The 23,590-nt window shown below is 38.5% G+C and overlaps 1 protein-coding gene across 1 annotated transcript in view; it reads left to right on the top strand.

Annotated features, from left to right (window-relative positions):
- Window positions 1-304: 304 nt before the first annotated feature.
- RTKN2 (rhotekin 2) overlaps window positions 305-23,590 on the top strand; it is a 32,674-nt gene continuing 9,388 nt past the window's right edge. The window contains exons 1-9 of the mRNA XM_074830010.1: window positions 305-393; window positions 4,442-4,641; window positions 7,204-7,262; window positions 11,166-11,219; window positions 12,108-12,225; window positions 13,786-13,986; window positions 18,687-18,781; window positions 20,322-20,428; window positions 21,457-21,588. Of these exons, the coding sequence (XP_074686111.1) occupies window positions 352-393; window positions 4,442-4,641; window positions 7,204-7,262; window positions 11,166-11,219; window positions 12,108-12,225; window positions 13,786-13,986; window positions 18,687-18,781; window positions 20,322-20,428; window positions 21,457-21,588 (1,008 nt within the window). The 5' untranslated portion in view covers window positions 305-351. The remainder of the gene's footprint in view (window positions 394-4,441; window positions 4,642-7,203; window positions 7,263-11,165; window positions 11,220-12,107; window positions 12,226-13,785; window positions 13,987-18,686; window positions 18,782-20,321; window positions 20,429-21,456; window positions 21,589-23,590) is intronic.

Genomic DNA, 23,590 nt, shown 5'->3' on the forward strand with positions numbered 1-23,590 from the left:
TGTCTCGAACGTCATTATTCAACACTCGCTATTCTGGAGTTAAGAACGCTATTAATGACAGTTAATATCGCGTTGCGGCGGGTTTATCTGCAGCATCAAAGCGGGCATTCCCGCGGCCTTGGCCGCCCGGCGGCCCGAGCGTCGCCCCGGGCACAGAGGGGGGGGTCTCCCCCGCCCGCTCCCGGCGGCACCGCCTGCGCTGTCGCGCTGTTGTCGCGCGGGGGTGGCCGGAGCCCACGGACGCCGCAAAGCGCGGAAGTCCCCGAGCAGCCGGCGGGTGGGGGAGAGGGGCGGGGCCGCGGCGGCCGTTGCGGGGGGCGGGAGTTTTGAACGGCGGCGCTGCGGAGGAGGATGTGGCGGCGGTTCGTGCCGGGCGCCGGTGGCGAGGAGCCGGTGAGCTGCGTGCGGGCGGTGTGGGGCCGAGCGAGGGAGGCTCCGATGCAGGTGCCGTCCGTTAACGGCTCAGGCCGGCTGGCGCCCGCTCCCGCTCGGGGAGGCGGCACGTCCGTTCCGGCGGCGGGGCTGCCCGTGGGGCTGCTGAGCGGCCCCCGCGGCAGCCTGCTTACTGGGGCCGGGCCGCGGCCCCGGCGGGAGGCGGCAAGGCCGGCGGCGGTGGTGTGCTGGGGGGGCCGGCCGCCGCCGACCTGTCCCGATAAAGGTGACGCTGCTGTGGTGGGCTGAGCGGGGACTCGGGGCGTGGAGCTGAGCCTTTCTAGCTCCTTCATCTTTTAGCCATTGGTTCTCCTATTAACGAAGATTTATTAAACCTCGGTTCACTTAAAAACCGGAATTCGTTGAGCTCCATTGTCTCTGTAAAGCTGTTACCGTCAGTTGCAACAAATACTCGTTCGTGTGCCTAGCTAGAGAAGTCCCCAAGCTGGTGGCTTGACTTCACAGCCTTTTTTAGAATACTCTCTGCCTGACTAATTTCTTATTTTAAATAAATATAATAGATCTATGTGGTTTAAATGTAAGCCACTGTGGTAATAAATCAGAAATATACCTTGGAATATTCAAGATATCAATTAAATAAAGTAAAACTTGAATCTGTCCTACCTTCAGCAGTATCCATATCATTTTTCTTAACTGTTGTTGGATTTTTTTTCTTTGATTTGTGACTCCATCACCTATTGTAAAACTAGAAATTCTTTAAAATTTCTTATATTCTAGGTATACTTAGGTGGGGAATACAAAGACTCTTTCTGAAAGTATTGCTTAGGCAGTTCTGGAGTACGGGGCTGAAAAATCTCAACAGCTGTTAGTAATCTTGCCTGGGTTATGCTGCCACTGGTGGGGAAGGATGGAGACCACAAGGGAAGCAGTGCATTAGTAGACAGCATATGGCAAAACAGTGCTGTGTCATTCCTCCAAGTCCAGATGGTGTGCTCATATTTTTAGAAGGAACTGGAAAAAAAAAAACCAAAAAAACCTGACCAGTTTTTTTTGGTAGACATGAAGAACTTCATATATTCCAAATCAGGCTGCTAAGTCATTCCTTCAGATGAGATTTATATGGTGCGATTATTTAAGGCATGGCCCAACAACCAGTTAATGCTAGTCCAGGATATTTTATGTGAGCCTGGCTGAGATGTAGCATGGACTAAATCCTTTGTGTAGTTCTGAAAGTCCTGATATGGATACATGCAGATGCCCCAAACTCAGAGAGTTTATTTCCTCACTATAGTTATGTTACCAGATGATAGACCTGGAGAGGAGCCACGGTCTGTGCTGGGTCAGAGCAGAGGCCTGTTGCCCTGGGAAATGTTAGGGGGAAGTACTAGTTCACTCTTCTGAGATGAAATTTGTAACAGCTGATGTATTACTAGGCTCAAAGAAAGAGTAATTATTTCTTAGGGGCAGGTGTGGGCTTTGCTTAGCTTTTCATAGCTATGTAAAATCTGACTCCGAATAGAAGAAGATTGATGAAAGCTATTTGCTTCTCCTTTCCTTCTGGGATGAGTGATGAGAAAAAACATGGATACAGAAGCAGGTGCTGGGGATGTGGAGGTGTTGGTGCACTGCTTTATCCTGCACAGGTTGTGGTTGAAACTTTGGAAAGCAAATCCATGAGGGGGATAACTGGGGTAGTCTGCGGTGCCATAGTGGGTCTCAGGCCTTTGTGTATCAACTGTAGGGAATACCAGCAGAACTCCTACAGAAAACATCTCTGATGTGAGCTTTGGGAGCTGTTCAACTCCTCACTGGTGCCAGAGAGCCTGTGTCGTGGTAACTTGTGCATGTTCAAAGCCTTTATCACGGAGTCTCAGATTGAGAGTTCTTAGTTTCTGGAGAGTCCTCTGTACTTTATTATTGTACTCCTTCACTGTGGTGTCTAGTCATCATCTGTGTTCTCTCTGTGTGACTAAATTGTCTTAAACACTGACAGATTCAATAGAACACATATTTTTCCTGCTTTGCCTGATTACACAAGCCTGGGGTCTTTATCATCTTGGGGGAGGGGGAACCCACCTCCTTTATTCCCCAAGGAAAATGAGAAATTATGTTTGTGTATGGGGGCTTAGCGACTTGCTGGCTCTTGATGTGGGGCAGAAGAACCTTCTGTATGGCTCTAGGTCCTGTTTTAGCAAGAAGGAAGTTGTCTGTAACAGAAGAGGTGGGAAATAGGAGAGGCTTACACTGCTGAAGGGATCTGATAGCCTCTGGGTTTTTATAATAGTGTTCTGAGGTGGCTGGGGGTCAGCTCTGTTTTGGATGCTGTGTAGTGGAGTATTACAACTTGAGCATGCAGCTGTGCTGGTGCTGAGTGTGGCTTGTGGACTGGAGCTAATTTTCCTTTAGGGTAACAAAGGAGGGTGGTTTGGAAGGAGAAATGCCCTGTGAGCAGATGGAACAGCAGCTGAAACTTTATGTATCTTTCCATTATGGCATCAGGCCTTCAAAACCAATAAAACCCAGTCCTGCAAAGTTGGGAGGGAATGGGTGATGACTATGTAGTGAGCTTCCACCTGCCTCTTGTGACTGCTATGAAGGGTCACTTTCTCATGTCAAAGGCAGCTAATGACAGAGTGAGTCCAAAGTAAAGAAGAAAATTGTCCACATTACCCTTTTCATGGGTTCTGGATTTCTCAGGTACTTGAGTTGTGGTGGAATTAGCTCCCTCTTGTTTCTGTCCTGTTCAGAGGCTTGAGGGAGAGCAGTTGCCAGTACTTTTCTATCAGCTGAAACACTGAACTTGTAATTTCAAATTACTGTACGATGAGTTTCAGTCAATTGCTTATAGATCCATCCCCAAAGCACTTGTTTTGAGTTCACATGTGCTATAAAACTGAAATCTGGCATGATGCTTTTAATTCCAGAGGTAGTTGGGACACTCTTGCTCAGTGTTGAAAAAGGTTCACTCATCACCGACTTGCAGTGTATTTGCAGTGCAACCCTGCAATGCATTGACAACACTCTGGTTTTTTGTGTCAGAAATATTTGGTTTGGGCAGGGATGGCCACATAACAAGGAAGTGTGTATCAGTCATCAGTGTCATCTAGCACACCTTTTGGAGACAGCAAACTGTCTGTGATCCTTCACCTTAATTATCTTCTGGCTTGGTGTGGATTGACCTCTTTGAAGTGGCAAGTGAGGAGTAATGCATGTTTATAAATGTTTGTTTTCTCTGAAAGGAGGTAGGAAAAAGTTGACTTCCTAGAAGTTTTTATAATATCTTAAAAAACCCCACTCCTTAAAAAAAAACAAACCACAGAGTGATGCAGAATTCTAGTGACTTGACAGGCAACTCTATCTTATTTTGTAGTTTTGAATGAAAAGTGTGGATGGCTGTGCCAGCAGGCAGGGTGTGACCCTTGTGTAGTGTTGAAGCTACCACAGCTGTTTGACTTTCAGTTCATGGCCTGAAACAGTCAAATATTGGGATATTCTCCTTTTTTTGCTTCTGGTGTTACCCAAATTTTATATCAACCAGAAGTGAAAAAAACGTGGTTTTAAAACACTTTTTAAGATGGCCAAAGAAGTAATGAGGTTGAATTTCTGATTTAAAATATTTCAGATATTTTCCTGAATTTAGAGTTTATTTTGGTAGGGATCACTGTAAAAAGTGGGATGTTAATTTATAAGCTTTGTTCAGTTAGGCCCCTCAATGACCATATGAGCGGACCATATGTTATTATTCTATGAATGACACATTGAGGCACATACATTTTTAGTAACTTTCAGATGCTACGGTGAGTTTAATGTTACTACTTGGTTTGGAATTTGCACGTAGAATGGATATAGTGAATCTGTTACATCCTGTGTTTTACTCTTTTGTTCTTGAAGAGGGAACCATCATTTTACATTTAGTAACCATCGTAATGGCTGTATATAATTAAAATTTAGGGTTTTCTGCCCCAACTGTGAAATAAGTAGAGCTTGCTAAAAATTCAGGATATTGTTAGTTTTTGTTTAGTCCTTTGTTTATCTTTTGCATATCTAGGAATGTGACATCCAAGAGAAGATGAACTTTGAAATCCGCATGAGAGAAGGCATCTGTAAACTACTTGCAGTGAGCACACAGAAAGACCAACTCTTGCGAGCGGTTAAAAACCTGATGGTTTGCAATGCTCGTATACGTGCATACCGGACAGAGCTACAGAACCAAAAAGAAGAGCCGACCTCGTGCAGAACTGAGAAACGGTGAGTAACAGCTCCAGTTCAAATGGAGCATTATGAAGCAGGCTTACGTGAATTCATAGCCTGTCTAGGAAAGTGGATTTAAACCCTTCTGTCTGCCCCCATACAAACATACATTACTGCTGCCATAAAACATTATTTTGTAAGACCGTTCCAGTATCTTCTTTTTACTGTAGAAAATTAAATACAAGTCATATTTTTCTGGGTAGATTTTATTATTGACATTAAACTATAATTCAGCATCTGGATATCATGTAACATAATAGACATATTTTCTTGATTACCTTTAGCATACAAAAAGGTACCTAACCAAGTCTGAAGGAACGAAACAAAACTATCCAAGTCAGAACACACCTATTTCTACTTTTCATCCTTTCTATTGTTAAGGTCCCTTTAATGATGGAATCATCATGGTTAATTGGTACCCTCTGCTGGCCACTTCTCTTAACTACAGTGAAGTAATAAAAAAATACAATAAATATGAAGAAAAATCAGTTTAGTTGAAAACATTCTCACATTGTAACTCCTGGATGAGCTAAAGTATATGTGATTTATTTGAATAATGTTATAATTTTTTGCCTAATGGAATATATTTTGGGTGCTATTTTGAGCATCATGGTGCAGAGACACTATTGCTTGCAGGTTATTACTTTAATGAAATATTACATTACAATGTAGCATAGAAACTCTTTGAGTACATGCTTAGCTCCAGTTAATTGTAGCAATAGGAACAGTCCTGCTACTTTTCGCTTTCAGAAATGTGGTCTTATATGAGAAATTTGTTGAAGGAAAGAGCTACATTTTCTGACTCATTCAACTACTGTCGTGAAAGCTGATTGTGAAAACTAGCACTTATAACTTGTGGTATTCTGTAATTATTGCAGGTGTAGTGCTTTTTCCTGTTAAGATGAAGACCTTTAGAATCATAGAATAGTTTAGATTGGAAAAGACCTTTAGATCATCTAGTCCAACTGTTAACCTAACACTGCCAAGTCCACCACTTAACCATGTCCCTAAGCACCACATCTACACGTCTTTCAAATACCTCCAGGGATGGTGACTCAACCACTTTCCTGGGCAGCCTGTTCCAGTGCTTGACAACCCTTTCACTGAAGAAATTTTTCCTAATACCCAGTCTAAACCTCCCCTGGCACAACTTGAGGCCATTTTCTCTTGTCCTAACGCTTGTTACTTGGGAGAAGAGAGCAACACCCTTCTCGCTGCAGCCTCCTTTCAGGTAGTTGCAGAGAGCGATGAGGTCTCCCCTCAGCCTTGTTTTCTCCAGGATAAACAACCCCAGTTCCCTCAGCTGCTCCTCATAAGACTGGTGCTCTAGACCCTTCACCAGCGTTGTTGCCCTTCTTTGGAGACGCTCCAGCGCCTCAGTGTCTTTCTTGTAGTGAGGGGCCTAAAACTGAACACAGTTTTATCACTTTATAGTGATTAATCTTTTATTTATGTTTTTAACAATGGAACAATATCAAGTATGTATATATGCTGATTTACTCAACTCCTGGTCTTTGATGTCAGTGACCACAGAATGGTGATGGCACATGTCCAGAACAGGGCAGAAATATTGGGAGATATATCTGAACAGCCGTATTGTTTACTTGATTTGTGTCTGTCATGCATTGCTTAGAGTTCTGTCTTAAGGTGTCCTTTGAACGTCAGTGGAGGTGATTAGAAGAGATGTGTGCTATAGAGTTATTTCTCTACTATATAGTTCATATCTTTGATAGTTGGTAGTGCATCTGCAGTTCTTTTTTCAGTATTTGCTCAAGACTGGAATTTGGTTAAAGCTTAATCCAGGTAAGATGATGATGGCTGAGAGAGAAAATTCTAGGGTTTTCAAGTGAAATTTGTCCCTGTTTCTTGTTATGTGGGTCTGTAATTTGTGAGTTCTGAAGATATTGTAACTGCCTCTGGAAGTCAGGATATTGGTAGCTGCTATAAATTTGCTTTTCACCTTTTTCAGTTAGGAGTTAGGAGCAGTGGCAGATACAAGGAGAGCACGCTGTTGTTACTCATTATCTACAGATTGTTTTGACTCAATTTAAGGTTGACCTTGAGATTTACACTCTGGCTACTTAGCATGTCTGCCGGCGTGTAAAATCACAATATTAACAATGCAACATTTTGTAATTGGTCTCCATTAATGGAGGAGGAGGCAATTCTCTAACCAATAATAGAACCGATAAATTAAGTTGCTTATTCATTGATGTGTATAGAAGGGGAAAAGTTGATAATGTATATGATTCTGTTGGAGATGGAAAAGATGAGGAAGATGAATCTATTTGTGTTTTAATACCCAGGTTAAATAAGCTTTGGAGTAAAATCTTCTAGAGAATTAAGAAAATTGATGGTATACCCTCCTTACAGATTGTCCTCAGGAATCTAATGACTCCTATCTTAAACCAGAGATACCAAGTTTTAACTTTAAAGAAAAGCGCTTGAAATGAGCTCTAATGTGAAAACTCTGACACTTTTTAATGTTTAAAGGGTTGAGTTTTAGAAGTCTAAATGCACAGATCTCAAGCCTTGTTTTTTGTTTCTTCTTTTTGGCAGGTCTTCAGAAAATGGGACAAAAGACCGGGTGGCATGCAAAGCAAAGGTTGCTATATCAGGTAAGCGGCTGCGTAGTCACTTAATTATAGGAGCTGATTGGCTGGATGGTAACTTATAATACAAATTACACAAACAAGATGGTATTTTTAAAGTGCATATGTGGTTCAGGGGCATAAATCCTCTTGTGCTTCAAGGGGACTTGTGCTTTTAAGTCACACACGTGCTTTTGAAGATCCTACCTAGTATTTCCATTTTACTTTCAGGGACTTTCACAGTGGGAAATTCCTTCTTCTGTTTGTCACTAAACACAGAATACATTTCAAAGCTAAATAAGTATAAATGTGCTGATAACTTTTTTTTACCCCCACAAAGAGAAACTTTGATGTGATCATACTGTGTATGTCTAACCTGACCTGCTTCATTAAAAATAAAATAGTGTAGAAGGACTCACTACTTAAACTGTTAATTCTGCATATTTTGACATATCTTTAAGCAAGGCAACTTCTAGTAGAAGAAGAGTGATGAGCACATGGTTCAGTAATGTTTTCTGCCAGAACAGCTGTTTGCAGAATGTGTATCTGTCTTTCCTCCTTATGGTAGTTGGATGAAAGCATCTGTTTGCCTGTCTGTGCTGTGGTTGCACCTTTCTTCAGATTTATAGAGTTATCTGCAGTGAAGACTTTAGGATCATGTAATACACTTTTTGTTATGTTTAGAAGATAGGAATTGTGTAAGGACTTTATTTTTAGTATGAAAAATTTGTTTAGCATATGAAGCATTTAGCTAGTTTCTTTTGATGGGACAAGAGAATAGAAGGGTGAAATACACCACTTCCTATTACGTGCCATCTGTTAATGATCCTGTCCTGTTACTAACATAGTGGTTCTCAAACTAGAGGTTATGATCCTCAGAAGTATGGCATAGATCGAGGCGAAGAAGAGAAAGAGGCATCAACTACCTCATTGGGAACTCAAGTCTGTGAGTGCTGGGATGCTGCCATGCCTCCAGATACCCGTGTCAGGAAGCCTAGTCAGGTCCAGTTTACAGCAGCAAAACCTCAATGTTCTTCTTAGCCTCTGCTGAGAGATTTATGCTTTCTATAGATCACCTGTTATTAACTTGTTATTTTCCACTGTGTGTGCCTGAGAAGCAGAGAACTGGGGTACATGAGATGTAATTGTGGGGACAGGCTTGTTCATGCTTGGCAGGGGCAGGAGCCTCTGGGCAAGGTACATGATTGGGACGTCATCCTGAGATGACGTTAATACATGCCTCGCCGGTTCCTCCTTGTGTTGTCCTCTGACCCATTACCCTGTGTCCATTTAGCATGCCGAATCAGGTCCTCTCTGCTTCCACAGATGCAGTATGTTCATGTCTGTAGTGTCCCATTATTCTTCTTTCCCTGTCTTTCCCAATCCTTGTGTAGCAAATTGGGCATGCTGCATTTCTTCTCTCTTGTATGCCGACCTTCAGTGGATTTGTGACTGGAGTTGCCCTGCGTGTTTGGAAGGCACGAGTGCGTCTGCACGTGGCTGCCTTGTTGAGAAATGCAGTTGCGAATACAAGCAGCGTGAATCAGGAGATGTCGTGACTGGATTGTCTGGGAGAGGTTGGAAATGAGGAGTGAGTGGTAGTCCATGTAATATGACAGGGCATGTAATTTAAGAATTGAAGGTAAAGAATGGATTTTTTTAGGGTAAAGTAATCCATCCACTTATAAATATATTGGCGTATCATATGGTTAGTACATGCCAGAAGCTTAGACTATTACCAAAAAAAAGTGTGATCATGTGGCCAACACCAAAAGTTCAGGAACAGCTATGCAGGAGTACTGAGGAATGTACTCCTACAGAAAGCAACTGTATGTCAGATACTGTGTGGGGAGTGCATTCCTTATTCCACAGATTTTCACACTTCTATTATTTTTACTTATTTATCCCCCACGTGTGTGAATAAATTATGTAATTTATGTTATCAATCAATTATTTTGTCAGAAGACAATACATTAAATGTTGATCAAAAGGCATAATCATAATTTAATTTTATAAAGGAATCATTGGCTTTAAATCTGATTAATTGTAGTGCTTGAATGTATCCAATTTGAATCCACATAGATTTACAGCTAATGGTAACTGAAATTAAGGTGTGTGAAAATTGATCTTTGTTTTTGATAAATGGCAGCTCTTTCAATTCAAGAATGAATTGAAAACTCATTTGCCAGTATCATGTTAAACTTGTTCAAGTGATTGACTATCTATATCATGATGATTTTCTAAGGTGTAAATTTTTCAGCTAGCATGATATTGAAAGTGGCATACAGAAGTAATCTTTAATCTAGTACTCTAATTGTTAACAAGACCTATTGAGCGCATTAAAATTGTCGTTCAGAGTTTGCTATGATTAAAGATGAAAAAAGGCTATTATTATAACTCTATTTTCACACTTTTAAGTAAATTTAAGACCTTTGTCTTTGGAAAGAAACATTCTGGTTTTTGTCTCTGACAGATATATATATATTTTTTTTTTAAAGTTTGAGAGAATTCTATAACTTTTAATGAAACTGTTTCTGTTTCCTTATTTTGAAAAAGTAACTATTTTTATAAACACTTACTATGCAAATGCATCTTTAGAAGTGAGAGGCAGTTTCAGAACATGGTGACATTGATTTTCAGGAAGTTGTGGCAGTCTCAAGCTGTATACTGGTAGTTCACTGTTGAAACTTCATTAGTTTTCATGAACACTTAAAAATATATGAATTTGCAAGTTTCAAAATTGAAATAGCATGTCTAATAAGATGTCACATAATATAATCAAAATTAACTTAAAATTTTTAATTTGGAATCAAAATTAGATTAAAATTTTTAATTCGGTGTAACTTCTGAAGCAGAGTGGCTACATGCAGTTTCACTTAAATAAACAAGAAGTTTTATGGGTAAAACCCTGTAGGAATACATGACAATCTGTTGCTAAAATACCACTACTGTTTTGCATCTTAGCATACTGTATGTGGATTTTTCCGTCGGCCTCATACAAAGCTCAACACTGCTCCTTTATAACAATATTGAAGATTTTTATCAAAAGACAATTGAGCTAGTGCTGTTCACTGCTGCCATCATGTGTCACTTAATATATTGCATATACTTTTAAACAGCACTGTGTTGTGCTTAAGAAACCAGTTTTGGATTTATAAAGCCCCCACTGCATTTGTCTTTTAACAAAGGACTAAGAAGCATTATGTCTAAACGTGAGTCCTTGAAACTGGAGGAAGATGTCACTCAGTACTGTGTTGGATTGAGTAGATAAATTGGAAAATTTGTGGAAGAAAATACTTTCCTAATATTAAAATGACAGGTATGACTTAAAATAATGGTTCTGTAATTGCCTCTCTACTATGGTTCTGAAGTAGAAGGATATTTCTGAGTTGAAAAAAAAAAAGATTTCTAAACTCTTTTTATGCCAACTAAGACAATTCAAACTGGGAATGTGATTACAAGTGATATGTTCTCTGTGGTTAGCAAAGCAAGATGTGTTTGCAGTATAAGTATCCCAGTCTTTCCACTAAAACAGGAAGTTTTTCTTCTTGCAGTCAGATGAGTGGTTTCCAGCACAAGGCAAGCAGAGTTTCAGTTTACATGTATGTATAATAATGGACTCAGAACCTCTCAGAACTGTGTTACACAGCCACTCTGAAATGTTATTTCAGGTACTTTCAAATGAGATTTAAAATATTCTTTATCCTAGCATAATTTCTAAAAGAAAAATGACACTTCAAGTTGAACTAATGGATGAATTTTCTTTTGACATGGATCATAAAATTGTAACACTTACGCTGTTCTTTGGGTAGAAGGTTCTGTTACCTCCAGAACACCAGGAAAAGAAACAAGAAACTTTGTAATTTGTTTTGATCACAGATCCACAGTATTGGCTATAACTTAATTTCCCTACTTTTTTTTTCGCTTTAGATATTCGAATACCATTAATGTGGAAAGGCTCTGATCACTTCAGCAATAAAGAAAGTATGTAAGATGTAATGAACTACTGTGATAAGCAATTGCTTGTGCTTGTAAATTTAAACTGGATGGGGAAGTCCATACTCATTTCAACCCCTTCTTTGACCTTTCAGTAGATCCATATTTTACTTTGGTTGTTGCGTAGTTGCTCTTAAGGTTGTTGGTTGTAGCAAGCTGGGTTAGTTCGAAGTCCCGTGGTTCTGTCTGTTTAAACTGTAGTCTCTGAAAATTCCAGAGGGAGCAACAGAAGTGTTGTTATTAAATGGCTAGCTGAGAAACTTCTGATTAAACATGTTGTTCTATGTCTTGTCTACACTTGAGAGAGTATATTGGAGGCTGTTTCCAGTGAGAAATTTAAATGAAAGTTGTCTGTTGGTGTTGAGTGTATTATTGGATAGTCTTCAAGTACATGCATTTTGCTGTGTCATGGAGATTAACCTTAAATCTGTTCCAGCTGTCACCTGGCATTGATTTCACTTTGATTTTCAATAGGGTCAGAGGGGCTAAGCGTGGCAAAATAGTCTAATCCTATATAGTACATTCATAAAATAATACAGCCTTTGGATCAAATGTTAGGGTTCTTTTGTTTAAAATCACTTTTGTTTTTACTAACATTTCTGAAGTTGGTAGCACAAACTACCCCTGATTATCAGGAAAAAAAAAAAAAGTTGAGTGGAGGTAGGCCTTTTTTCCCTCTGAATGTTGTTCTACCTGTACAGGCAGTTTGATAGTTCAATTATCATAAAATCTTACGATGAAAACTTATGGTGGGGAGAAGTTGAGGGCAGTTCCTTAGAGGTCTGAATTGCCATTTCTTCTACTTTTGTTTACTGGAAGCATTTAGTATTGTGATGTGTAATATGGCTAATAAAACATTTCTTTGGCTCTCTCCAGAATCACAGCGCTATGCAGTTTTTTGTTTGTTCAGAATGGGAGCTGAGGTTTTTGATACAGAGGTGGCTATTGTGGATAAAGCAATAACAGATATCTGTTTTGAAAATGTAACCATATTGTGAGTATAATTTATTTCTGTTGAATGAAGTACAAATATTGCTGTTTTCTTTTGAAAGTGTATATGATTAAGATTGGCTGAGGTCCACTAAATTTTTCTGTGGGCAGAGGAATAAGTAGAGGTCCTGTTAGTTTCAGTGGAGGGTGGATCCCCACCTCTGGAAAGTTGGTTTTTACATACATAATGATGCTGGTTGTCAATGTGCCACTTGAACTGTACTTCTTTTCATTTTTGCCATGCTGAGGCATTTTTCTTTATATAAAGAGATAAACAAACTTGTACCTCAAGGACGGAATTAAATTAATACTAAAACCAGAAAGCATTATGAAAGTATAGGCATGAACATTGCACCCAGTGTTTTAAGTATTATTCTGTACAGCAGGCTACAGGCTCTTTCTACGCCTCATGTTCTGTTACACCTATATGAGCATGTGCTACAGGCACAGTCCTTATAGTTGAAAAATACTAGACAGGAAATTATTCACTTATCTTTAAAAGTAACCTGGAAAAGAGTAGAAAGGTGTTCTCATGTACCTTTTTGTTGCTTTATAATTTTTAAGAGAGTCCTGAGAGGCACTTAACTTCCCCCCACCCACCCCTGCTTTATTTTTTATATTAGCAATTTAGATTCAGTCTCCTGAGGAAGACTGACTGGAAAGCTAGAACTATTGAAAACTTTAAATCAAGATCCTGAAAACCAAGTGGTTGAGAGAGAGTTGATCTTTAAATAAGATTTTAAACTCTCTTAAACACGTGTTCACATTAACAGTAGGGACAAAGATTTAAATCTCCTTCTTCAAAGATATGAGACTTGACCATTATAACTTTCTGTGAAATACTGCAACAAAAGCAGAAAAGGCACTCTAACTTGCCTTGTACCCCCCGAGATAAAGAAGGGCTTTTTATAAAAGCCTTTGGGATGATTTCATTGTAGGCATGTGTGTCATGACATCATTTGTACCTGAAAGATGAGGTTAGGCTCCTGGTTTGATGACTAAGCTTGAGAACAAGAGAATCAGTAGAACTGAAAACAGAGAAAGCATAGGCTGTGGGCAGAAGAACACAGCAGCAGATAGTTATGAATGATGAATTTTGTTGGTTGTAAGTGAGAGAGGGTTTTTTTGGTAATCTGGAGGGGATGGGCTGCGACTAAGGTGTCTTTAAAACAGTTCAATATGATTTAGGACTATAGGCACAGATAGGTTTTCAATCATGTGATTTTTACGTAACAGTAGAGGGCAGATTTAAGTGTGTTTGAATGTCTTGCCTGTGTATTTCCATAACATGGGTTTTTTTGAGTTTTTAACATAAACGTTGAATTTCCTGTTTGCAATTGTTTATGATTTAATTATAACATCCATCTCATGACTTCAAGACTAAGTTACTGCTGTGTACTCTAGTCTTTAATTCCATATTAATGTATGTCTTCGCCTGAATCTTACAGCATTCCTTCCCTTGATTAGAAATATATGTTATTTAATATATATAGCAGCAGCATTCCTTGGCTGCATACTCAGTTTATCAACAAATGCTCTGAAATTTTCTCCTCCCCCTTTCCAGTGATGAAGCAAGACCAGATTTCCAGGTGAAGGTTGAAGTGTATAGTTGCTGTACAGAGGAGTCTTTATATGTAACAAACACTCCTAAGAAACTAGCAAAGAAGCTTAAAACATCCCTCAGCAAAGCTACAGGGAAGAAACTCAAAGCTGCACTGGAAGAAGACAGCACTGAATCCCTTTTGCCCGCTGACCCAGTCATCCAGTAAGCCATATATATTGATATTCTGGTTTTGTCATTTTAAAAATAGAAATAAGCCAAATATATTGTAAATTTCTGGAAAATTGCCAAGAAAGCGATTATTTCTGTACTTACCCGAATGAAAAGAAATTTACATTTTAAATAGGAAAGAAGAAAGTAGGTGTGAATTCTGACCATGTCACTCAGCCTTGGGGCCTGATCTGATCTTGAATCACAGGAGTAGGCTTTGTCTTTCTGCTATACAGTTAGCTAGCTGGTAAATCCACTGTTATTTGCAAATTCTATAATATTTTTAGTTTGATCTCTGGAGGAAATCAAGCTTGTACAATCAGTCTGTCTGTGTCCCTCTGTCCATCTACCTCTCCTTCTCTCTTTCCCATTTACTCCTTCCCCCATATTATTTTTGTACCTAGCCATTTTTGCTCATACACGACAGACAGGTAGACATGTCTTAAAGCTACAAGTTGTGTGAAAAAAAAGAAGCGTGGTATGTAGACAGGAGAAACCTCTCTTGTACCCTCTCCCCTAATGAAGCTGACTGAGCTGTTTGTTGTGCCTGTTGTGCACATGGGGGTCATTCCATTTGCTGGCTTTTCAGTAAACCTCTGGACTGTCAAGGGCACTTTACAGTTACAAGCTGCTTAACAGGAGGGTTTTTTTTTAATTGACTATAGCACAGAACATTTTAAAATGACTTACTGGTTTTCAGTGTTCATAGAAATAAATGCTGTTCCCAGTAATTTACCTGTTTCCTTTAAAAAATGATCTTAAGTCTTTTATGCATCTTTTTAATGAAGTTAACTGCCTACTAATATTTCCCAGCTACTTTAATTTCATTGGGATTTAAGTAGGCCAAGTACCTAAATTGTAAATACTAATAATATTGATTTTAGAAAGCAATTTTTTCAAGGAATTACTTTTTTTTTTTTTTGGCTGAACAGTAAAGAATCAATGCCTAATTCTTGCCAAGTGTTGAGTGTACTCCTAGTCTATCTTCATATATCTGTTTGCCTGGATTTTAAAAGGAAACATTCAAGCATATTCTATCTTTGTCAAACTGATATTACTGTATACTGATATTACTGTTTCAATCAAAAATACACATCCAAGAGATCTTATCCAGAGAACAAAGCAAATTTTATCACTAACTTTCCAGTGTGTTCCACCTAATGACAATGTATCTTTCAATCTGCATCATCTCAGGTGGCTGTGCTTTCCACAAGCTTCTGCTGGGCAATGACACACTATCATTAGATACCGTTTGCTTCAGATATAACCACTAGCTTATTTGCTGGCTGTACTTGCTTGAATATAGCTTGTCTGTCTCTTAAAGAAGCATCATCATCAGTAGGCAGTCTAAGCAGCTACCACCTGCCTTGGATTTTGCTTTTGGTTTCTCAATTGTGATTGTATTTTGCTTTCCTCCATCTTGAAGTTTGTTGTTTCTACTCTAAATAATCATCTCTCGGTGACTGTTACTCTCTTAACAGAGTTAAATGAACAACGATGTGTTTAATGATGGCTTTACTAGGTGATTAAAAAGATTCTTGGAAAGAAATGGGTTAGTATAGGCAGAAAATAAGTTGTCAATTTTTTTTTATAGGCTCCCCTCAGGATTTATATTAGTAAGACCTTGGTATGTAGCCCTTATAAAGGGGAAGAGATTGCAAGATTACAAGAGATCTTTCAAGTATTCCCAGAGAGTTTTACCAGTCCAGCAGGTGAAATTAAACTGCAACAAAAAAGGGAACTTTCTGTATTATATGAACACGTTTTCTCTGTAGATTTCATTTGTACAGGCCTTATTCTTTTCGGAGCACACATGAGCGAACTTCTCCATTTTCCAAAAAACTCTGTTATCCCTCTGTGTCAGACTTCTTGGCTTAGAAATCTCCCTGGTTAGTGAGGAAACTGTCAGCTTTGTAACGTCTTGCAAAAGCTTGGTGATAAAGTGCTTTGAATGGTTGCATAGGTTGGTTAACTTCAGCTATACTGATATTCTCTCTACTCTTAATTATCTCACTGTTCATTTCTATACAGTCTTTTGCCTGCTAATTTTTCTATTCTAGCTTAATTTTTTTTTCTTTTTACATGTGTCATAGAAGGAAAATGTTTAGTGCAGTTATACTATTGAATTCCATAGTAACTGGGTTGCTCTTTGGATAAATTGTTGAAGACATTCCCTGAAGTCCATTTTTGTTCACTGGCAGAACTGGCCTATGCATGGACTTGTCACTGCCTTTTATGTATTGTCCTCCACTGTGCTGGAGGCATGGCTTTGGTGTCCTATGTTTGAATTGGCAAATTCATAGTGATATTTTGCTGGAAGTACATAGTCTAATCTAATGGCGTCACTTTTACGGTTGGGTTCTTTTTAGTACCTGAAGGTTACATTTGTTTTTACCTTCTATTGTTTAAAATCTGATTGAAAGGTGAGCATATTGGATTATTTTTTTTTGATTCACAAATCCTCCACTCTATATATCTGCATGAGTGAACTAAGATTGGGATTTCAAACATTGGGATTAATATTCAGGAACAGATTCTGGAATCTGAGATGAATTAATGAATATGCATCTATAGAAAGGGTGACATAATTACACCTTCCCACGCCAGTGTCTGCGTGGCAACTTTGGTGCCTCTGTCTCTTGATCAGTAAACAGATTTAACAACGAGCCTTTGCCACAGGCATGTTGTGGAGATGAGCTGATTTTTTTTTTTTTTAAATAAAGTTATTACTGGAAAAATACTATAGATGTGCAAAGTACTGAATGAGATGCAGCAGAAAGATTATTCTTTGTTATACAAAGAAACTACCATTTAAGGCAGTTAGTTAATTCTGTGAAATGTAGAGGCAAAACATAGTCAGCAATCCTGATTAGCTAGTTAAATTTGAAAAATATTTGCAGATAAAACTTTTCTAAATTATATTGCAGTTGGCTGAAAGGAATGACTGTTACATTTTAGAACGAAAATGTTACTGTGAAGCATATTTTAAAAGTGAAGTAGCTATTTTTTTTGGCAAGGTTGTTGTGGTAATTAGTCATGCTTTAGAAAACAAGTAACTTTAAAATCAGCACAGAAGTTTTATCTGTGAGAAGAAACTGAACTTTTTGGTACAGTATAAATAGAATGGTAATGTATTGCTCAACTGCATGGCAAAACATAATCAGTGGAGAATCTTTTGTTAGGGAAAAGTCTAGCAGGCAATATATACAAATGCTGATGAGTTTTTGTTCAGATCACCCTCTTGAAATGTTTCACAGCAGTGGTTTTTCACCCAGAATGTTATATTTAATTTTCTCTTTATTCCCTTGAGATAGATGTGTAACAGACCTCTTTGCTAACATGCTACTTTTCCTCCTCCTCTTTATTAGGGTTAGGGCTAGGTAGACATCTGCCTTGTTCCTCTGCAGAGCCAAAGATTTTAAAACCATATGTTCCCACTGTGCTATTAGGAGAAATAACATTTGAAAAATGTTATGGTAGAAAACTTTTTTAGTGATGTTAGTTCAGTAGTGTCTTCTCACCTTTTACACCACTAAGCTATCTTATGCTGTACTGAAAATATTCTAAGGATCTTACGCTAGATCCTGTTAGGGGAAGTAGTTAGTGATTTTGAGGGGTTTGTTTTCTTGTGAACTTTGTTTAAACTGCCATTAGCCAGGTGGAATTCTTACTGCATTGCTGGACTGTAAATCTGTTACTTGGTCTGAAGAGTATTTGGGGGAAAAGGTTAAACATGTACCAAATTTATACTAGTTTATTCCGAGAACTGCATTCCACATGCACTGTGCTGAATTGTAAATGTAATTTTTTTTTTCCCTAGGCAAAATCCAAACCAAAGATATAACATTCTGAAACCTGTGAGCAAGAGTGCTTTATGCTACAAAACTGACTGTAGGATTTCTGCACAGATTCCTGTGTGCGAAGAATCAAGCTATTAAATACTATTTAAAAATACATATATAAACAACTGTTCTATAAAGTGTAGTCTACACGGGCAAAGCAAAAGAGCAGAGCAATATGGAAGAGCAGTATAAAGCCTTTTAATTTTTAACCTGTATTTTCAGATAGTTTATATCATCAGTTGTTCTATTAACTATAGCAATTTTTGAACCTATTACCAAATCTAGTTGATTTGGGCCTAGGAATAAAATTTGTAAAACTATTAAAAGTTACTTGGTGTCTGACCAGAGGACAGAAATGCTTCTAGCATCCTCAGGGTGCAGAGAGGTTGGATAGCCCAGCCTTAACACCTGGGTTGGGCAGCTGCTGGCTCAGCAGTAAGCATGAGCCCAGCTCGAAGGCAGCGGCCACATGAAAAACCTCCTGGCTGGCAGGTCCAAGAGAGGTGGCTGTTGAAAGAGCCACCTGATGGGGCCCTGTGGCGTTGGCGTGGAAGTTGTGGGGTGGAACGGAACCGGGGCTATGCACAGGGTGGAGGGAGAAGATAGCGATAGAGGAAGCAGATGAACAGACTGTGGGACAGTGGTGGTTTACAAAGAAATCCAGAGATGGAGGAGTTCTGTGGGAAGAGGTTGGAAGGTGGCAAACTGCGGGCATTGCCAGATGTTGCCTTGCACCTTGGCGTTCCTGGGTACCCAAATGTGTTCTCTCAGGCGTGTGTAGACTCCCTTTAATTACTGCCTGAGCAACGTGAAACAGAAATGTCTTAAACGTGCCTTTTCTTTCACGTTTAGTGGAGCAAAGTACAGTTTGCTAGCATATACCACTTTGGGACTGGAGAGTGCTGAGCCCAGTTTCAGGACCCACAACCTTACCATTACAGGAAATGGTAAGTACATATGGTTTCAATTTAAGGAAATAAAAAACCAGTAACATTTTGCATTTCTTCCTCTTGTAAACTGAAGAGCTTAAAAAGATTATTTTTCTTGATACTTAATATAGAACAACTTTAATAAAATATTTAACAGCTCTAAAATAGGCATCTGTACACAGCTGAATAAACTCTAAGTTGAGTAAAATTTCAAGTCCAGATGAAAATTTAATTCTTTTGGGAGTTTCTTCTGTCATTTGCATCTCAGTCTTATGTGAGTTGTAGCTATATACAAATTATTTCCCCTTCCTCACAACCAAGGAAGGGTATCAGAATGAAGAACCGCTTTTTCCTTGGTAGTCAGAAGGAAAGTAGAAAAAATAGCTTCAGTTCAACTAGGTTGTTTCAGGCCCAGATTTAACACAGGACGTAAGCATGTGTGCTTGCAATTTGCGTTGGTCGCTGTACTTCGGCTCTGGGACAGCACAAGTTGGCAGCAGTCAACCTAGGTGCTACCGCAGGGACTATGATTATGCTGCAACTGAAGGTAATGTTTTAAGTAGCAGGACTACAGTTTTTGATAAGTCGTCCATTATTTTCTGAAAGGATTGCCCCTCCCATAAGCCACCCTCTAATTTTTAACTTAAGATATGGGACTTTCACTGTCTTTCACTGTAGTTTCTGGGAACTTTATCTTTTACTTGGGTAAACTTGACCTCAAAGAGAATTTCATTCTTTACACTTCATTAATTCTGAATAAGTATAGATTTGAAGATTATGGGGCATTTGTTTCTTGAAGGGTTGGATGAATAATTCTGAGAATCTTTGATATTTGTAAGCCTTTCTTTGTTAGTACTTTATACTCTTTCTTCTTCAAATTCCTTTTTCTGTCATGCATTTACATAACTTAGTCTGGTGACAAATGACATACCTGGATATTTTGGTTCATTACAAGCATTTCTAAAACGTGACCAAAGACAGAGTCATGTCAATGGAATGTCGTATTACCTGCTTCTAATTAAGGAAGAGAGAACCTATTACATAGCAGAGCTGACTGAGGAGGGATATTCCAATTCCTTAGAAACTCCTTGGAATCCTAAATGCTTTCCTAGTGCTGAAGACAGAAGTAAATTCTAAGCCTTAATAACACAATCTGAAGCCAAATGCTCATGTGTAAATGTAGCTGTGTGCCATGATGGGGTGGGCTCGGGGATCCTACTTACGTGAGATGGCCCCTGTACTTATCTTTCAAAATGTTTCTATCTGTGAAATGAGATTTAGAGCTATATTTTGTGTAAGAACAACTTGTTCTTGCACAATAGTATCTCAATTTTTACTTGAAATTCTTTTGAAATTTTTTTTAATTAAAAAAACTTACTGAAGACTAAAAATGAGTTTTAGTCTAATCCTATGGGATGAAATATCTTTCCTTAAATACAAAAAATACTTATTTACATTCATGACCTTAATGTAAAAATGGATGTAGAAATCTAACCTATATATTTAGGGCAGATGTTCAGAACTGTTTGTCTTTCTTTTGCCTGGTCTTTTCCCCCAGAGGAATCCTCTTTTTGGCTGCCCCTGTATGGAAACATGTGTTGCCGTTTAGTTGCTCAGCCTTCCTGCATGACTAGGGATATGATGGCAGGATTTCTTAATCAGCAGGTAGGAAGACCTTGCTTGTGTTTACATCCTCTTCTGTTAATAGCTGTTGCTAAGAGTCAATTGTTAAAACATTTGCCTTTACCTGGAGTAGTTTCTTGAGAACTGTTATTTTTCACCCGTTCTACCTAGAGCAAGGGTAAAATTTATCTCACAGCTGCATTTACAAAACAGTATCCTCAGTGGCTAAGCATGAAGAAATAAATGTTTCCTTGGTGTGCTTATCAATAAAATTGTTTAGGCTGTTACATAAAGATCAAGTATAGTTGTTGTTTCAGAATTGGTTTAGGCTGGTATTTGACGGCAGCAGTCCTAATAATCCTGTGGCTCTCATCCTTGTACATAACTCTTGTTGTGCTAGCACAAGAGTTCGTATCACAGCATAGTGAATCTGACTGGTGAACTGAGCCATATTTAGAGTCCTCCCTTCAAAAATGGTTCGTGTGAACTCAGCTTACTTCTTTATTTTGGCTCATTGCACAACTAGGCAAACAAGAAGGTGGTAGTGAAGGTACAGAGGGGCTGGGTCATTTGTCAGGAGTGCTGAATTACAGGCTTTAAACTGGTTGTGAAACTATAAATGCATTTATGAAAGCTGTTCAGAAAATTCATTTGTGAAAGTGGAAATTCTAGACAAATGTCTTTGCTTGGTATTTGTTGAATGTACTGTGTAGTTCCAAAGTGATATACTCTTTTTATTTCTCTTATTGTGTAATTACTGTAGTTAATGAAGGTCGTTTCCTTCTTACAGTAGACACCAGTTCTAGATTTCAGATTCTTGCAGATTCTGTATTGCTAGTGTCACATGGCAATAAATCTACAAAAAACTTAAAACACTGAGAGACACTTAAAGTATTATTAACATTTCAAAAATCAGTGACTCTGAAATGTCCTGCGACAGAAAGTATTTGTTTTGAAAAAGAATTCAGTGTGGCTAAGTTTTGATCACATAGGACTGATCTGTGTATACTTTGTAATATGCTCTTAATTTGTAGTTTGTTTGGCAATTTCTGACTCTTTCTTCCCTTTAGCAAATGATAGGAAGCCTAACTAGCTGGAGGAGGCTGTATTGCGTACTAAGAGGTGGGAAGCTCTTTTGTTATTACTCACCAGAAGAAATTGAGGCAAAACTGGAGCCAACATTGACAGTTTCCATCCACAAGGTACAATTGGTTGTATGGGGTTTTTTGTTTTGGTTTGTTTTTTGGTTTGTTTTGGGAGCAGTTGTTTTTGGTTTAACACATACCTACAGTCATTTGGACTCTAAGCTGCTGGTATGCAGAATGCTTTATAGGTAGCATGTGGGTGGGATATGCTTCAGTGAAAGTTGCAGTTGCCGAATTTTTTAGCAAGGACATTACATTTCTTAGCTGTGGATGTAATTTCCTTCTATTGCATTAGTCTGGTTAACACAGAGGTAAAAAGGAGGATGTTTTTCTTTAGGAAAAGTGATAACTTTTTATATGACAGTTCCATAAGACAGCCATTGGAAATGTATTGCTTACAGTCCCTTAGCAATGCTCTGTTAGACTTTTGTCCTCAGCGAGGTAGAATTTTAACAAAAGCTTTCTTGTTGTTGTGTGTTATTTGGCCACAGTCTTACTTAATTAGAAAGAGAGCTGGAAAATTGTTCAAAATATTTTACTGCCTTAAAATAAGCTGCTTTTCTTAATACTGATTTTGTACAGGCACAATAACTTTGGAAGTTCTGTTCTCTAGGTTGACATTATTGCTGCTTTTCATACCCTGATTGGAAAGGCTGAGTTTAAAATGTAAAGTTAGAGTGTTACTTACTATTTGGCTAAAGAAATGTTCAGTATTTAATTTGAAGTAATATTTAAGTGTTCAATTTAGGAAGGTTATTGGAAGGACCTTCTAGAATGGTGAACATTAGTGTGCACAAATGCTTTCAAAAACTGTTTTTTGGTGCAGTCATCGAGAGTTAATATCACATAAGGATGAGCAGAGGAATTTAGTGTTATTTGCAATTGACATAGCTGGATTCCTCTTACATAGGTAAACAGAAACATTTGGAAACTGTGTTAAGCACAGGTCGATCTGGATTCAGCTGCTGTACTACTGTGAACGCCTGATTGCCAACACTAATTCCGAAAGAAGCATTCCTCCCGTCCAGTTGCTTGTTCAGCCTGCTGTGCTGCTTTATGCCAGGACAGGCATTAGGGCAGCTGACTGATGAATTGGACAAGGGAACTGATGTGGGTTAAAATTAGCTCATTTTGAGGGCAGGAGGAAGGTTGGCTTCAACTGTGGTTGCCTTTAATAAATTCTCTTATCCAGTTCACTACATGGCTACACAAATGCTTGTGTGGTACAAGAAAGGGGCTAGGCTATGATTGGGAACGCGTAGGGACATAGAGTAATGAACTGCTTCGTACAACAGCAGTATCAGCTTTTGGGGGCTTTAAAGCTTCTGGAAAATATGACTGCATTCTCACCTAGAGTGAGACTTGTATATAAACCAAACATTTAAACTAGGTATAACAATGTGACCTGTTTGTGTTAGGACTTCTTTTTTACTATGCTAAGATTTAAATTGATTCCTTAATTAAAAACACCTTTCTGCTAGTGCTGTATCTTTTAACAAAGTCATTTTTTCTTCCAGCAGTTCATGCATTTACATTAAATAAGTGTTTGGACTGTGATGTATATTTAAGCAGGTTTACTTGCTTACCTCTTCAGTCACTTCTAATTATACTAGTCAACCTTTGCCATAATTCTGTTTTCCAGCTGTTCACAATATCAGTTAAGAAATGGTAAACTTTAGTAAATTATAGAATGTCTAAATCCATATTCTAAAATGTAACAGTAATATTTTTAAAAATTATCTATCAGGCTACCTCATATCTTTCCTTGGAGATCTCTCTTTTGATCTATATCTTAGTTTTGCATTTCCTTTTAAAATAACCTTGTTCTACTATGGTATTTTACACCTCCAAGTTAACAATACACTTAGAATCTAAAATCCGGCTTAATAAGCATTTGCTGGGAGACTGTCCGCACGTTTGCATAGTATCCTTAAAGCTAACATGGAGAAGGTACATAAATCATGTATCTTATACCATTTTATAAAAATGTCAGACTGCTGGAGAATGTGACAGTGAATCCTTCTTCAATTTAAATTAAAACCAGAAAAAAGTTGCAATT

This window comes from Strix aluco, chromosome 7, assembly GCF_031877795.1.
Source record: "Strix aluco isolate bStrAlu1 chromosome 7, bStrAlu1.hap1, whole genome shotgun sequence".
NCBI lineage: Eukaryota > Metazoa > Chordata > Aves > Strigiformes > Strigidae > Strix > Strix aluco.